Source organism: Chlamydotis macqueenii, chromosome 5 (genome assembly GCF_036417535.1).
Source record: "Chlamydotis macqueenii isolate bChlMac1 chromosome 5, bChlMac1.mat, whole genome shotgun sequence".
Lineage (NCBI taxonomy): Eukaryota > Metazoa > Chordata > Aves > Otidiformes > Otididae > Chlamydotis > Chlamydotis macqueenii.
The window spans coordinates 39,542,751-39,555,510 of NC_141560.1; the positions used below are offsets into that span (position 1 = coordinate 39,542,751).

A 12,760-nucleotide genomic window follows, 5' to 3' on the forward strand; every position below is an offset into this window, starting at 1 on the left:
ATTGCAAAGAACATTTAGAACTGCTGACTCATGGAAAATCCTGTAGTGTTTCTTACACATTTGAATTGTTCTGTGATTGCATCACTAGACAGTGACATGATGACAGTATTGAAACTCCTTGCAAAAAGCATGCTTTTATGCCTCGTAATCCTGTTACTGCTCAAGCACCAAGTACGCTCCCTAAACTTAAGCAAATATTTATACAGAATAAATAGTTAAAAATATTTCCTGATGTGTTTCAGAATGTGTACAATAACACAGAAGTGCATATATTAATTCTTAAAATCCATCATTTTGAAGAGAGCATCTTGATTTCTACAGTCTCCATATACAGTTAGTGCTTAACAGCTCAGGCTCATCACCTAGAAACAAATGGTTTCCACAGCAACCATGCAGGAGAGAGAGAGCTGCAACTTCTTTCTTTGCTTGTAAAAACCCAAAGTGACTTATTAAAACTTGTAAGTGCTAGATTCCGTACACAGATTATTTCAGATGTTACCTTGGAGGCTGGAGAAAGAAACCTTGTCAATGGCAAGGTATCTTTTTCTGTAGTTTGGGGTAGTTCTGAGGGGAGTGGGACCTGGGCAATGTCAGCATCTCCTGTTGGTGGTTCCGAGCAAGGGGATTGTTCTCATTCCAAGAAATTCCATTCTGTTTAAAGAGGTGACCTGCAGACTGTGGAAAGTGTGTATGTTCCCAGGTTTGTTTTTCTGCTTTGGGGTTAGTGAATCAATTCTTACCCCAATCGTTATTTCCTGGTGACTGTAACAAGTATGTTAACTCGGGTTACACTTGTGATAAATTTCAGCAAGTTAGTAACATTCTGTCACACCAATAAATTAAATCTTTTCCATTTTAAAAGTAACTGTCATTTTTGCCCACTGCATGATTTAGATTTCATCTTAAAAAAAAAAAGTTGCTTTTATAGCATAAAATTTTTTGGCAGTTTAAAAAAACAAACAAACAAATAATGCCCTTTGTTAGTTCACTGCGCAAACACCAAAAATCCTCATTCTTCCTGTCTTTTGGCTGCCAAAGGCTTTGTTTGCTAGTAGAATGTGTTCTAGGCTGTGATTTTGTTTTGTGCATTTTTGTCTTCACAGCCTTCCTTATCTTCTTACCTACTACTTATGCAGTATATCTTCTCAGACAAGTATCCCTTCTTTTTCTCTTCACTATCCTCTGCTACCAGCAGACAATTCCTACTCGTAGTGCCTCTGTTCCAGCTCTATCAGATGTTCATGTGTGCAACCCTTTAGTCTCCATGTCTGACATTAACTGGTGGTTCCAGCTCCTGCTTCTTTAACACTAACTGAACTCCACCACCCTCAAGTAAACAAACGCTGCTTGACTTAGCAGCTCTTTCTTTTCCTTTGCCACTTCAGGACAAGTGCTGGGAGATTTTGCAGGATTGTAACATGAACCTGCTGATTGAGCTTTTAAATTTCAGAACAAAAAAGCAGCTTGATTCCTCAATGTGATGTAGTGACAACTGTGTCCCAGAAGTTGTATTTTTGTAGTGTTAACTGTATATGCAAGGTTCATACTGTGATGAGCATGTCCTGAGGGAGGCAACCCAGAAGGGGGGAATTTGACATAATAGAAGGTTGGCATGGGGCATGGCTTCTCTTTCCTTCCTTGCCTTTTGATGATAGCAGGTTTTTGGAAGTAATCTTGTTTCTGATCATTAATAATAAAGCCAAATCTTGCAGCAGTTTTCTAATATTAAAATCCATAATGTTTTGTTAAAAATATATCTGGCAGATTGTCTTCCACTGTACAGTACCCATAGACCCTCCTCCATGCTCTTCTCCTAACTTACAGTGTGGGATTTTGATCACAGGAATAGAGTAGCGTCTGTTTAAACATTTTTTTCCTATTCTGAGAAGTAAGAACTATTCTTATATGCAAATGAGCAACTCTTTATGAAGTTTAATCACTCTTTCCGGAAATGGTATTATCTCCTTTTTTGTTTAAACTTGCTTACAGAGTAAATGAGGGTGGTGAGGTCTTCTTTCTGTTTGCCATTTCTCCATGAAAGCCTTTGAACCAAATTTCAACCAAACTGTAAAGAAATGTTATATATTAGAGAAAGTTACATTGCTACAGGTTTCATGAAAATCAGTGTCTCTGCTGATGGGAATGGTTATGCGTTCTTTGATAGCGCCTTGCTGGCACTGGCCAGAAGGTACGTAACTCCTGGCTAACCACAGTCATGGCTTCCTTGTATGTGGAGCATGGAGGAAGTTGGGATGATGGGGGGGTAAGACACAAGTTATCTTACTCATGGAACTGTTTACTTAATTTTGGTTGAAATTCTTCTGAAGAATCGAAGCAGTGGTGGGCGTTTCTAGCTGTTCAGTAATAGGAGACTTGTAATTAGTTGGCACTTGCTGGTGCTCTGCCTGCAGGAAGGCAGCCTCCCCTAGGCTGCAACGAGAGAGAACTCTGGTTGATGCAGCATTCAGTTTCTGTAAACATTATCTCTGCTACGTGTCAGCTCTAGAATTCACAGGGCCTGCATGAGATTTCCATTTCAGGAGAAATTTGAAGGGTATTTAAAAGGTAGAATGTGGAGTAGGCTGGAAAAGACCTATATGTGTTATCTAGTTACAGTCTCCTCAAAGCAGATTCCTTTAGTTCTTTTTCGTATCCACTCTGAAAAAAATACTTTATTAACGCTTGCTTTCTTATTTAAAAAAAAAAAAGTTTTTAAAAACTATTTCAACATAGATTTCAAAAGTTTCTTTATTGATTTTTTTTTTCTTCTCATTTCTTCTTTTTTGTTTTTATGAATGTATAGTCACACACTCTGTCCTGTCAGTCTCCCTTTCCCAGCACTCCTACCACAAGGCGTGCCTTGCAAAGGACTTTGTCAGATGAGAGTATTTACAGTGGTCAAAGGGACCATTTCTTCGCCTCACGGGCCTCGCTCTTGGACCAAGCCATGCCAAATGATGTCCTGTTCACCAGCACGTACCCTTCTCTCCCAAAGTCACTGCCATTACGGAGACCTTCATATACTTTGGGAATGAAATCACTACATGGTAAGTGTATTTCCCATTTTTCTACTTTCAAAGGAATCCTTTGTGAATCACATTAAGGGAAAACGTGTGTTACAGCTATTAGTACTTCCCTCTTGATTTTGCTAAAATGGGGAGAGTGAAGTCACATGCTTGTGACTTGACAATTAGAATGGGATTTACATAAATAGAATGGAAACTATATAAAATAATATATAATGACATAAATATAAATGAGATGAGATTTTTTTTTCCTCACTTTAGTGGGTATAAGACTGCATGACTGGTCGTGCAGTTACCTTTTGAAGGGAGCACAAAAATTTGCCTCATTGGCTGTAAATTTTCAGTGTGTTTTCTAGGAGTCATCTCTACCATTTGAACCAATGAGCAAATAATACATGCATGGCTATCCACCAGTCACAACTGGTGTCAGTTCCTTTACTGTGGGGTTATGGGAACAAAATACTAGTAGGAAAATAATAATACAGAAGTGGATAAATACGAGTGGACATTTGGATGTACAACTACACCAGATACAGCTTTTATTGCAGCAACTGTTTTTAAATTTACTCCCTTACCCTATTCATTTTACAGGACTGTAGTTACTTATTTTAGTCACACATCAACAGCTAACAAGAAAAAGTTACTTGGTAAAACTGCTGTCAAGAAGGCACTCAGCTTTCCGACATTAGTTTACTGAAGAATCTCAGTAGGGTATCTGATAGGTTGTGTCTTGCTGCATGTGAATGTCTCCGTTGGTGAGACAGGGAATTTTCACAGGTTCCCACTGTACCTCGTAACTAAATGTGTTTTCCAGAAATAGAGCTAGATCTCACAGTGTAGGATTCTGTAATGTTTTTTGAAGAAGTGCACATCTGCTCTGATTTATTTGTGTTTTAGCATGTTTCAAGAGGAAAATGGGAGGTTATCAATAGATGCAACTCACTATAGTGGGTCCTGAGCACAGTCTGTATTTAGATACACCAGATACATTTGACAGTGAAGGCTGCTGAAGAAATCTATTTTAAATTCTTTTCATCTGTCTGTGATCACCAGGCATGAGTTTTCAGTGTTGAACCTCACATTTTCATGAGCTGTTGCTTCTGTATAACATTTTTCTTGCGTAAGAGTTAGGAAAGTGAGCTCTCTTCACTTCTGCTTTTTATATGCAGCAAATAACTTTGCAGACTTTATTACACCTGTAACTGGCTCATGGGTTTGGCTTCTGAGGGCTTGGGGTCAGAAGATTAATGATACCATTTGAGTAGAAGTGGAAAGCAGCACTTGATCTCTTTTTTTTTTTTTTTTTTTTTTTTTTTGAGATGCCTGTATTTTCCAAAAAGAAAACCACAAAACCTTCTTTCGCTGTTATGTTCTCTTCCACACCAAACCAATTACTCCTCTTAACACATAAGCTTTCTACATTTGTCAACAAAACAAGATTTTCCACTTTCTGTATAAAGTAGGTCCTGCATGATAAAAGACCAGATATTTGAGTAGCACACGAATTGTCTCCCCCTACACACTTGTGTTTGCTGAGAGAAGGATTAAGTAGAGCTGAATATTTAGTACCACACATATTTGTTAGCTTCCAGTTATTCAAAATTCTTTTAATTCAGCAGTCTTAATAAAAAAGAACAGCCATTCCAGAGCACCTTCGTTTGTTTTGAAGAGGGAAAACTGAGCTAAAAATATTCCTGTTTACTCATCTATCTTAATTAACAATCCGACTCACGCTTTTAAAGCAGGTGATTTTTCAAATTATTAGGGTTTTTTTTCCTAATTCTGTGTATCTTTTCACTAATTGTAAATGTTTTCATGATAAGAACTTCCCAAATAACTGCCCTCTCTTGGGGAGATAATACAAGAATCCTCAGTGTTAACACTGAGCTGAACTTAAGTTTATAAAAAGTAAACACACACAGAGACCAAAAAAAAAATTCTCAATATTTTTGAGCAAAGAAGTGAATGCAGTGTAGCTTTTCTGGTCATTGTTTCCAAGGGAGCAATATTATTTAGCTAAAAATTATTAGAAAATTATTTTAGTTACATAGTTATTAGACTATCAGAAAAGAGCAAAGATAAGCAACGCAACCAGTGGCATTTGTCTTCCAGTGGGCTTGTCTCCTGCCCACCATGCTGTCTTTTTGTTCTCTCTTGTCCAAACGGATTCTTCACTATACCCTTCTCTACAGCTGCCTCCCAGGTGCCTGGTCCATTTTCTCACCCCTGCATCTCTGGTGCTTCTAACACCACCTACCCTGCCAGAGGGCGTGAAGAAGCAAGTTGTTGCTGCTTCTGAGCTTACACACATGCTGACTGACGAGACATTGCAAGTTTTTTGATTGTCCAGCCAGTAAACTGAAGTAAAATAGATAACTGTTGGTTCACAATCTGGTCTTTCCCTAACTAGTGCTAGTAATTCAGATGTTTCCCTTTGCTATGCACCAGTTTGCACAAAAATTACAGGGGTTTTGTATCCTCCTTTCAAGCTTGCCAGTGCTTTTTCCATAGCAGGCCACGTACCAACATGGGTGAGTGTGGATGTTTTTCAGTAAAGATCAAGAGGTTTCACTAAACAGCTAAGAGATGTGCAATGCTTTGGAAGTGATTTTAATGGTTTTCTTGTTCTGATTCATCTTGGTAGGCCTAAGTCTACTCCCATTGGTTTATGAGATTGTAAAGAGAGGAGGAGAAAAACCCCACAGTATTGGTTTTTTTTACAGGAGCAAATAGGTGCCATGAAGTTTAGAAGCCCCAGCAAGCTGCAGAGCCCTCTGACATATCTTCAGCTTGTGTAGAGGCTGGCGTTGTTGGGTAGAAGAGTACTGTCCCCAGTCCCATTGCTGGCAGGGGGCAGAGATTGGCTTTTGAAGTGCCAAGCTGCAAAGATTCAGGGAGGTTAGAAAGGAGCTGAATGTCCTGGCGAGCAGCACTGTCTCAGATAACTGGCTTGTAACATGCTGCATCTGGTCAACTCCAGTTGATCAAACATTCTAGTGAGTTCTGGTTCCAAAAGTGCTGTCCCAGGAAAATTAAAATTAGGGATGTGTTAGTATTGAGAAAGGAATTTCTGGGTTTTTTAATGTAATTTATAATTTGTTCTGCATTACTCTAGGAGAGTTTTCTGCCTCAGACAGCTCCCTCACAGATATCCAGGACCAAAGGCGGCAGCCCATGCCAGACCCTGGTCTTATGCCATTGCCCGATTCTGCCTCTGATCTGGACTGGTCAAACTTGGTAGATGCTGCCAAAGCCTTTGAAGGTAAGCTTTCAGAGTATAATACTTAGCTGGTCTTTGTGCATACTTCCTTAAAGAGTGTTTTGGGTTTGGTTTTTTTTTTTCATCTTGACTCTTGCTTTTGTTGTTGTTAAGTCTGAAGCTTAAGCTCATTTAAAATAGCAACTCAAGTCTTAACAGTCTAAAACTTTGTATGTAATACTCAGATGCCATTTCTTCAGACTGGAATCCCTCTGTGCTGCAGTTCGGCCAAATCGCTGTGAAACTGGCTACTTTTCATTTCATGTAGAGCAGTTGCAGACATCACAGCTAGGGTGGAAAAGACATCTGGCATGAAAGTGCAAAAGTGAAGTCAAATAGCAGGGGGAAAGCATATGAGCACACTAATGATTGCTTGCTTATTGCACTAGCAAGAAGTTTCTGCAGCTGCAGCACACTGCCAAGGTAATTTGAGAAATGTGCCTTGTTGGTATATACTTTTCTATTGCCATTTTCCCCTTTGCATACTCTGAATACATAGACTTGCGCGTAAGTGTCATTTCATCCTATGGCACTTTCCATCTCTTTGAAACTTAGTAAACTGAAGAAAACTGTAAGCTGCCTAGATGAATTCAAATTTAAAATTACATACCCTTGAGCCCAAAGGGAGTTTACCTTATAGTTACTGTAATCCAGTGGAAAATTCTTCTAGGTGCGTTAAACAGAAGTGCCTTTTCCTAATCTCTGCACAAATGCTGCCCCACCTTCATGAAAGTGTTTTCACTGGTCCTGAATCTTTTAGGCATTATTCTGCATGGTTGGGGGAGTCTGTGAAGTAACTTGCTTTCTTGACGGCTTTCTGGTAGTAGCCATGTATGTCATTAAGACAGTGCCTGTCTAGGCTGGTGTTCAAGATGTACATGTGTGAACTGCTCTATTGCCATAAGAGCTGTAGGATCAGCACGTTTCATATTTCTGCTGTGCAGTCTTAGGCAAGAGTATTCAAAGCAAGCCTTAGTCCTCAAGAGGAGATGAATTTGTAGTGATGGTTTTTTCACCACCACATAGGGATGAAACACAAGTTTTAATGCATTTCACTGTGGTCAGCAATGTTTGTTTAAAAGATCCCCCCCCTTTTTTTTTAATTAGGTGTGACTGTCCTCATTAACCTGAATCCCTCTCATTGTTGTAGGCCTCAAACTCACTTGTGTTCCTCTTTAGAAGAGTGTACAAAGTCAGTGTAGTGAAGGTAACAAACTGACAAGATCTTCCAGTACCTCAAGGGGGCCTACAAGAAAGATGGGGAAAAGCTGTTTAGTAGGGCCTGTTGCGATAGGACGAGAGGTAATGGTTTTAAAATAGAGGGGGGTAGATTTAGATTAGAAATTAGGAAAAAACTTTTTACGATGCGAGTTATAGAACACTGGAACAGGTTGCCCAGAAAGGTGGTGGAGGCCCCATCCCTGGAATCGTTCAAGGCCAGGCTGGATGAGGCTCTGAGCAACCTGACCTAGTCAGGGATGTCCCTGCTCCTTGCAGGGGGGTTGGACTAGATGACCTTTGAAGGTCCCTTCCAACCCTAACCATTCTATGATTCTATCAGATACCAAGGCATGTTAATTTTACCCTTGTTGAAAGCACAGGATAAAAATTTGCCAAGCAGAAAAAGATTATACTGTTCTGCTTCCAGTGAGAGACCAGCAGCTGCTGAGGGACAGCGATGTTAATTTATTAAACTAAAAAGTGTTTGTTACTATTTGTGCTAGGAAACTCCAGAGGTAGGGGCAGTGGTACCTTCAGTCACACCACATGTGATAGTGATTTAGAGATGTCTTGTAACTGCTCAGGCGTTTTAACACAAAAAAGTATAGACACAAGGCAGGAAAGAGGTTTCATGTTTCAATCTGAAAACGTTTTTTAAGGCATAAGGAAAAAAATTTGCGTTCTGGAAAATCACCTTGATCATTTTACTTTCCACATGTAAATTGTGCACAGTGCGCTTTTCTTTCCTCAAAATAAAGGGATCCTTTATGGAGTGAAGGCAGCTAAATATGGTTACTCGGTTCCTGAGTAGTGTCATGCAGTTGTACCCAGGAAGTTCTGCACAGCTCTTGTTGTTCCAGTTTGGCTTCTTGCCTCTCTTGGAACTGGCCTTGGGTGGACTCTGAGCGCTGCTGGGGTACCTCTGCTTTGCGCACTCTCTAGCGTCTCTCTCGTGGAGAGCTTCTTAGCCTGAGGGTGATGCATGCTGTGTGTGAGCGTGCAGTGCTGTGCCAGAGCTAGTACTTGCTTGTTGAATCCAATACAGTGGAGAACCTGGTGCGAACACTTGCAATGCCAGTTTGCGTCTGTCAAGTGGATATTGGTCTGTCGTATATCATCACCTGCTCTTGCTTGAGACAGACATCTGAGATTGCTTTGAAATCCTGCATTGTAGCTGTTGCACTATGCATGAACACATAATCATTACTGCTGCCATTGGTTTTCTCTGTTTGCCTTCTCAGTTCAGCGAGCTTCATTCTTTGCTGCTGCTGATGAAAATCACAGACCTGTGAGCGCTGCCTCCAGTAGTGATCAGGCTGAGGACCAGCTTACTGCCCAGATAAAGCCTTATACAGGGTAAGTAAATACACGATCTGTGTAGGTTTCCTCAGCTCCAAACCGAGCAAAAGAGTCGGAACATCTTTCTTTGGAAGCCATCTCCAGGCTTTACAGAACTCTTCACGAGTTCTGACGAAGATGGTGGTGGGAAGTGAAAACAGAAGGAATCCGTAAATACAGCTGAACCTTTTTGCAGGTTCTTTCTTGTCTGAGATGTTCAAGAATGTGTCCAAAGCAATGGTAATTCAAGCACATATAATGAGCAGAAGTAGAGAGAAGTCAAGTGATGGGATGGCCCCAATTAATCATGAGTTAAATTTGTTCTTTTGCTTAATGTGCTGCATGTGTCCCATGTGCTCTTTGTTAGGCTCTTTTTTGTTAATTTTGTGAATTCTTAGTGTACCTGAGCACATACCTACATAAAGCCCCTTGGTATAGACACCTGTGTGAAGACAGTAAATCCTATCAATACCTATTCTTGTTTCCTGCTTCCAACAGTAAAGAATCTCCTCCAACTCTCGCCTCTAAAGTGGACCAACTGGAAGGTTTGCTGAAGATGCTGCAAGAAGATTTAAGGAAGGTAAACATTCCATCTACAGAAATCTGTAAGACCTATATTTAGTACTGATAGGTGACGCTAATAACTGTGTAACCCTGCTTTGCCATGCCTGAGCCTGTGACAGTCTCATCCTTGTATAAGACAGACATTTCTTTACTACTTTTCCCAGGCCATACTTCCAATTATGCAAGGCTAGGGTGGAGTAGCTAAATTTGTAGGCATCTGATTCCTCCACTTAAATTAGGAGGGTGATTCAGAGTAGCTCCGCTCTTAATTCAGGTGACACTGCAAATGGCTTGAAGTTAGTCCCTGTAAATGAATCCTGCTGATGATGAAAAGTGCAAATATTATCAAAGCGTAACTTCTGTGGAAACTTCCTGTATTGTGTTACTGCCTGCTTGGTCCAAGACGGATCTGCTGTGGTCAGATGAAAAGTCTTTTAGCTGGGGAAGCATTTGCAGGAGTTATTTCCCTTATTTAGTTAACCATCAGCAGTTGTACATACATGTTGTACGTACAGAACAGGGCATGCCCAATTTTATTTCACAACTTGGGGAGCCAGCTTCTGTATTAGAATTTAATATAGAGAAATCTTGCTCATTCAAGCAAAAAGTGAGGAATGAAATGCCACAAATGTCCTTAGATATAAAGCCATGTGTTACTGCACATAAAATCTTTATAAAGAATGAGACTCATGCTCTCTTAAGAGATTCTTGCCCCATATAGGTAGAAAGCATGACCTAAAATTTCCACTAAGATCTGTATTTTCCCTCATGCCTAAGGAAAAAGAGGACAAGGCCAGTCTTCAGGCTGAAGTGCAACATTTGCGGGAAGACAACTTGAGGTTACAGGAGGAATCCCAGAATGCAACCGAGAAACTGAAGAAATTCACCGAATGGGTTTTCAACACAATTGATATGAACTGAGAACAGTGTACGGGGAAGGAAACTATGTGTTATGAATACTATTACTGGGACTTAAGCTTTAATGCCACCTTAATCATGACATGTGAAAGTATAGTCAGAGCACTTCCCTGTCCTTCATCCTCCAATAACCCTTTTTTGCATCTCTGCGCGCACTCAGAACAATTGCAGATCAACAATCAATGTCTGCCTTTTGTAGAAAAAAAACAAAGTAAATAATTTTAAAAAGGTAAAATAAAAGTTTAACTGCTAAAATGTGAATGTCTATTTTTTGCACATTGTCTCTTTATCAGTTATGTACAAAATGATTTGGAGGTGGGATCAGGCTTGCTGTTCCATCTGCCTCTGTTTTCATTAACTCCTTTCTCTCTGTTCCAGGTAATCTGCTTTTCCTTGCAGCTTTGGCAAATATTATGACATCTAGAAAATTAGAAAGAAGTGTTTATTTTACTGCTCTTCTTACATTGTTTTCTGAAGTATGCCACAGACAAGGAGATGTAATGCAATGTTTTAGGTGTCTCCTTAGCAATTTGCGCTTGATTGCTAGTGCTACCTTCCCATACATTACAGAGAACGCGTGTCCATAGTGTATGGTACAGTACAGAATCAATCATAACATTTGGAGAGAGACTAGAGACGTGAGCCATGGGTGAGGCACACGATCACACATCTATTGCATTAGCATTTCTGGTAGCCTTTGTTTCCCGTGGAAACAATGGCCGCAAGTAACGTTACAGACAGCAAAACTAGGCATGCTGCAGTTCGTACTGTGTCAGGCAGGCTGAGATACCGAGTAGTGTTGCTGTACTGCTTAAGTATAGTCCTCTTCCCTCCCAGGGAACCTGTTCCTTGCATATGTGCAGAAGACTTAGGCTGAAGTTGTAAAGAGATTAAGATTTCTTTCCCCTGAATTGTTTCCATGAAAATCCATATAAACCATCTCCGTGCACCTGCCCTCCCATTCCATTTCTCTGGACTTCTCGAATCAGAACAGATTTGAGAAATGCTTATTCAGCTTGTGTTTTATTACATGACAGGTCTTAGAAATCTTTTACTGTGGTAGACAGAGGAATATGTAAAGGTGAATAAGAGACGTGGATTTTTCAAAGTACTAGGATAGGACTGGAGCTCTGAAATCCCCAATCCCCAGTGAAACTGTCTAGCATGAGATTTCCCAAACTGCCTCGTGCAAGGAAAGTTAATTTCTTGTTCTTTGAAGGAACAGCTAACTTGCCACAACATGTTACCTCTCTAGCAAATAGCTTTCAGGTGTGAGAATACAACTTTTAAGCACCACAGTCTGCACAGGCACTGAACTGTGCAGCATGCTGAGAAACCTTTTCTCCTCCCTTCTGAGGATACAGTCGCTACCTTAATAAATATTGCCGTGCATAAAGCGCAGTATATTTGAAGTTAATTTCAGGAGCATCCACTCCCTCCCCTTTACCACATTCTCAAATAGACCGATTAAAATCACTGGGCATAGTCTTGTCACGGAAACTTGCACGCTCTTTTCAAATCCGTTTTTCATGTTCTTTAATCTTGCTCCACGCAAGTACACACTGCACTTCAACCTCAAACTTCATTTGTGATGCTAATCCCCATGGAGTTCTTCTCTAATGTTTTGTCATGGAAATGGATCTCTTTGGAACTATTTCTGGAGTGCTTTTGTAAAGGTTTAGAATGTCTTGGGTTTTTTAATGACTTGTATGAAGGAGATTTATATAATGCCTGATATTATTTGTAAATGGGAAATATTGCTAACATCTCTGAGCATCCTGAAGTCTTGCTTTTATTCTCTTTTATTTTTAAGTTTGGTTTTTATTTTATTTCAAAAAATATTTTGGGACTTGGGGCAGACTATTTATTAGAGTTTTGCAACAGAGTTCTTGTATGATGCCACTGAAGGCTACTTGTAAAATTCTGACAATAAAACTCATTTTAAAGGCTCTTCTAAACCATTTTCTTCTGATTTTGTTGGGTCTGTTGTTTAAGACTTTACGAGAGTGTCCATTTCTTCCTGTTTCCTTCTTGTACCACTGTTCTCAGTGCTTAGCAACAGAAGAGTTTCATTCCCTAGCAGATTTCTACTTTTTTTTTTCCTTTGAAGGCCATTACTTGATATGTATACACTTCAACCTTGACTTTTTACTTGTATTTCTACACAAATGTATTTTCTTCCCCCATTTACAAGGTTTTGCTACCTTTAACAGTGACTCTGAGCTTCACCAGGCTGATATGGTACAGGAGGGGGGCAATAGGGTTTTGTCACGTATCAGGATTTTAGAACTTAATTGGAAAAAATTAAGCCGATTCAGGTCAGAACCAAACTTGCCTGGTACATTTGCCCAAGGGTGTGCCCAGCTTTCAGCGTCCCAGAGGCAAACCTGTGGGCATTGCAACATGAGGTGTTAGGTTTGTTGTTTTCCAGATC

General features: G+C 40.0%; 1 protein-coding gene across 2 annotated transcripts in view; it reads left to right on the forward strand.

Annotated features, from left to right (window-relative positions):
* SIPA1L1 (signal induced proliferation associated 1 like 1) overlaps positions 1-12,284 on the forward strand; it is a 161,404-nt gene extending 149,120 nt beyond the window's left edge. Inside the window, exons 18-22 of one of the 2 annotated variants that reach the window (XM_086748948.1) lie at positions 2,804-3,047; positions 6,142-6,288; positions 8,748-8,862; positions 9,343-9,424; positions 10,186-12,284. In XM_086748948.1, the coding sequence (XP_086605074.1) occupies positions 2,804-3,047; positions 6,142-6,288; positions 8,748-8,862; positions 9,343-9,424; positions 10,186-10,329 (732 nt within the window). In that variant the 3' untranslated portion in view covers positions 10,330-12,284. The remainder of the gene's footprint in view (positions 1-2,803; positions 3,048-6,141; positions 6,289-8,747; positions 8,863-9,342; positions 9,425-10,185) is intronic. The other variant, XM_086748949.1, reaches the window with a different exon arrangement.
* The last annotated feature ends 476 nt before the right edge of the window (positions 12,285-12,760 follow it).